The sequence below is a fragment of the Trachymyrmex septentrionalis genome, unplaced genomic scaffold, assembly GCF_001594115.1.
Source record: "Trachymyrmex septentrionalis isolate Tsep2-gDNA-1 unplaced genomic scaffold, Tsep1.0 scaffold97, whole genome shotgun sequence".
Taxonomy (NCBI): domain Eukaryota; kingdom Metazoa; phylum Arthropoda; class Insecta; order Hymenoptera; family Formicidae; genus Trachymyrmex; species Trachymyrmex septentrionalis.
In genome coordinates this window covers 2,313,298-2,317,886 of record NW_017306160.1, presented here as the reverse complement: position 1 = coordinate 2,317,886, position 4,589 = coordinate 2,313,298, and the positions used below count along the sequence as shown (strand labels likewise).

The window sequence follows — 4,589 nt, the reverse complement described above, 5'->3', positions numbered from 1 at the left end:
ATATATATATATATACATTTTTGACGATCGAAGAAAGATATTTCCTTGAAAATCAGAAAGGAACCGCAAGGACAATAATTGAAGAAAACGAAGTAAGTGATAAAATGAAATAGCTCCCTTTTCGAAAAGTTTCACGCAAGTTGGGAAATATATAGGCTGAATTAAAAAAAATGTACAGTTAACATTTTTTAATCCATTCTTAAAGATTCACGCGCGCGCTTTCGCTATTTTTCCTTCAAGTTGTGAACACGTGTCGTGCTCGAGAGTGAAAAAGTGGACGGAAAGCGAAACTTCGACGGGGCGAAAAAACGATCTCGGAATCGGGAACAGTGAAAAATGTAGGTAAAGAACGACAAGAGGCGACTTGGAGGGACGTGGAGTCCTGCGGACGTTATTCTGGGGAATCGCCGTGGCCCGGCGTAGCCTCTGATCTCTTATTATAGTATCGTTCCAGTACCAAGATGCTGGACATATTTCGCGGTCTGAAGAGTCTCATAAAAATCTCGCACATCCATATCGACAGCGCCGTCTTCCGCTTGCATTACAGCCTGACTGTGATCCTGCTGATAGCGTTCTCCCTGATTGTCACAACCCGTCAGTACGTCGGCAATCCTATCGACTGTATACATAGCAAGGACCTGCCCGAAGATGTTCTGAACACTTACTGCTGGATACACAGCACTTACACGATAACCGCGGCGTACCGTAAAAGAGAAGGTTTGGAAGTGCCCTTTCCCGGCGTCGACAATTCCAAATCGTATTCCGAATCTGAGCGAAAGGAGTACAAATACTATCAGTGGGTCTGCTTCATGCTGTTCCTGCAGGTAACCGATTGATCGTTCATATATGGTATTCTTGTTTTGCACGAAGAGAGTGTTCTCGGTCTCGATCTCTTACATTCGACGAATTTAATTATGCACGACGACGTCAGATGTATTGATTTGATTTGAGTGAAGTAGAAATTTAAGCGCAAAGCACAGAAACGATAGTTGTTGAATATATGTATATAAATGTGTGTAAATGTGAGTAATATTAACAAATAATATTTACTGAATAATATGAGCAAGTGTGATATTTTAGATGATTGAATAATAACATGGTCAAGAGTAAAATATTTCGAATATGGCTGAATAACATCTAATATTAACAAGTAAAATTTTGAAATAGCTAAATAACATCATTAACGAGTAAAATGTTGGATAGTTGAGTAATAATAACAAAGGTGCCTATTGCGAAAGTGTAACTAATATGATATATATACTATAACTGTTTTTGCAAGTGCGGCTATCGAAACATTGCCTGTACGCAAAATTAACCGCGATACGCGGAACATATGTAATTCAAAGATTCCATCAAAATTTATATATGCGTCTATTATTTAACGCCAAATGTAATAGCCCGATCCTAACTCACGTCTTTCGTGTACGCGCACCGTCGCGTCGATTAGACAAGTGAAACATCAAGCATGTTTAGCGTTGAATGTGTGGTTTGCATACGAGCCATAAAACGTACCGGTGCTTTTAGCGTTGCACTCCTAAACGTTACTCATCCATCAATCTTTCTGCCCGGACTCGAGCGACCTGCATGTTGCTCGCGAAGGCCTATCATCTAATCCATTGCCAAGAAAGAAACCTTAAGTATAACAATGCACTAAACTTCGTCATTGAGAATTGTTCGCGTGGTCGTACAATGACAAAGATTAGTGCATTGTTATATTTAAGGTTTCCTTCTGGCAGTGGTTAACAAACGCTCTATCGATAGATTAATCTTATTCGAACGAGGATGATCGCGATAAAAAATGCTCGGGCGATCGCGCTGTTTCAGCCTTTCAGTTCTAGAAAGTTAAACCGTGTCACGCATCATTAAAAAAAAAAAGAAGAATCTAGTAATAATCACTAAATATATTTTGTTTAGCACACATTGGTGCAATATTTAATAAATATTACCAAACATAATAATAGTACCAATCGGTTGATATAATAATTACAAAAGTAAAATAATATTTAGAAAACAATATTAATATATAATTGAAATTATTTCACTAAGCTTTATTCGATCATCTAGACTTGGTTATTGTTAGATTTGTTTTTTTCAGTAGGTGTGCCTTACAATGTCATGCAATATAATATAAATAATAAATTATATAACGTACGTAAAAAAAAAAAAGGTATAGGATTACTAAGGTTACTTAAAGATATAAGTAAATGAGCTTTGATATCAAATACGTAAATTATTTGGAGAAAATACAATTATCGCCACGTATCACGACAATACAATGCATTAACAAATGATCGACGTCATATATTATACAACGTTGTGCACAAATTATGCGACTTATATAACTTAAGAATATAAATAGATCTGACGGGGCAGTTAAATTATTTAAAAGAACCGATTATCACCATAACATGATAATAATACCGTCGCACAGTTAAAAAAGAAAAAAAGCATTTTTAATGCGAATTTGAGTGTCAAACACTTGCTGTTGTTTATCGCGGCTGATTATTTCAGTTAGCTTGAAAGAAATAGGAAGATCGTAATAGAAAGTTTAGATGATACGGGTTAATGGCGTGGCGCGAACACCTGAAATAGCGATCCGTAGTATTTTCCTTGTGTTCTCGCGCGTTTCTTTCATGCTACTCGCATTGATGTCTCAAAATAAACTCAGTCGACGACAGCCTATCCCTCTACGAAAGTTCTCTTTCTATTTCCTCGTCTCCCTTCGCCGTGTTTTTTCGCCCGGCGTTTCAAAGCAAACTATACAGTTTACAGCGAGTAGTCGCCGCTTTTTTTCACTGATCTATTCCCTTTCGCTGATATATGAATCTCCTCAAGCATTTCTATAATTATCGTCGGGCTAATTTCGTCGTTTGTTGAACAATGAATTTCTTTCCCTCCTGTTCGCGTATTTTCTTCGCCCTTTTTGTAATTTAATCACGTAAATGTGTAAATCATGTTACTTCAACATTTCGAGATTAATTCGATCTTTATTCATTAAAGAAGATTCTTTTAAATTAATATAAAAAAAAAATTATATTAAAAAAAAAATATTAAAAATATCAGAGATAAATTACACAAAGGAATGAATATATTTTTCTTATTGGAAATACTAGAAGAATTAACGTTCTCTTTTCCCCGGTTGGATAATCGTTAATGACTGCTTTAAAGATTATTTGAAATCTAGTGGCTGAAAGAGCCGATGAAAAGGGTGGTTTAACGACAGAGCCCCATCGACAGATTAATCCCGGCATCTTAATCAGAGCACGGTTATCTTATCTTGACTTCATCGTCTTTTTATCGCCTCCTATTTTCCTCCAGTCGAGGAGGGAGGTAAGGAGGTGACGATAAATACAGCCTCATAAGTGTTCATTTTGGTCCGTCGGAATGTTCCTTTACGCGTGGTAATGGTGCGCTTAATTTCGTTGCCCGGAATATGTGCGCGCCGCACTCGTAACACGGTCGATTAAGCATGTTCTCAATGATGGAGATCGTCGAACTACCTTGTACAATACTTCCCGTATACGCGATACAATTAGAACGATTGAGCTTACAGGAATTAAATCTCACTAGCGATAATATAATCGTCGTGTCATGTAACCTGGACGAGGAAAAATAAAAGGATTATAAGAAACAAATCGTATCTCGTAGATCCATTAATTATTTTCACTCGAATGTTTCTCTCTTAGTTTTGGACAGAAATAGATTTCTCGCCTGAATTATCTCTCCCACGGATTCAATGACACGCACGTAAAATTTTCTTCAAATATCCATCTTTTATTATAAACGTTTGCAATGTCAATCAATGTACCTATGCAGTACGTCAAAATTTTCTTTCGTCTTAATTTTGACGTCATCGGCAATAATATATACCGATGACCGCGTTACTGAGCTCCATTAATATTCAGAATTCTGTCATAGGTGAGGTTTCGGATACATATAATCTTGGATACATAGAACCTTGTTATAATAGTAGATCTCATTGGCTCGTTTCAAATTTTACGTATAAAATGACAAAATCGAAAGTCATTTATTTGTTTCTTTTCGGTGAAACTATTTAAACGTATATATCGTATCAAACAGTATGTAACACTATATCAGATTACGGATAATACAGTTTCATCGATCAGCCTTTGATTGATCATGGCTAATCCAGACGTTTGCAAGATAACATCAGTTATGTGTATTTAGTATCGAGGTCAAGGGATGCCTCTCAAGTCCGGTCAGTCTTCGGACGGCTTGTATTCGAGGCTCACGTGCGTGTTTCTTTTCTAACTTCGTTTATCGTCTTTAATTTTTCCTTCGCAATTGTTCTGTTCCAAAACAGTTGAATTGATTTAAATTCACAAAAACAAAGTGGATAGGATTGTGCATTAACGTGTCAACTACGACAGTGGAAGATGAGAAGAAAAACGTACGAATAGTAGAATGTACGAGAAACAATTTTCTATTAAAAGTTGTTAATTCAAACGATGAATAAATAGTGCTCGTCCGTCGTGATTTGTCGTGATTTTGTGTTATTAAAGCGACACAATTTTTGCAATTCCTTACGTGGAAGGCATTTTTAATAATAAAAGTTATGTAAATAAAAA

At 36.3% G+C, this 4,589-nt stretch overlaps 1 protein-coding gene across 1 annotated transcript in view; it reads left to right on the top strand.

The window, feature by feature from the left end:
- Positions 1-74: 74 nt before the first annotated feature.
- LOC108756324 (innexin shaking-B) overlaps positions 75-4,589 on the top strand; it is a 15,810-nt gene continuing 11,295 nt past the window's right edge. The window contains exon 1 of the mRNA XM_018500055.1: positions 75-824. Coding sequence (XP_018355557.1) covers positions 462-824 — 363 coding nt within the window. The 5' untranslated portion in view covers positions 75-461. The remainder of the gene's footprint in view (positions 825-4,589) is intronic.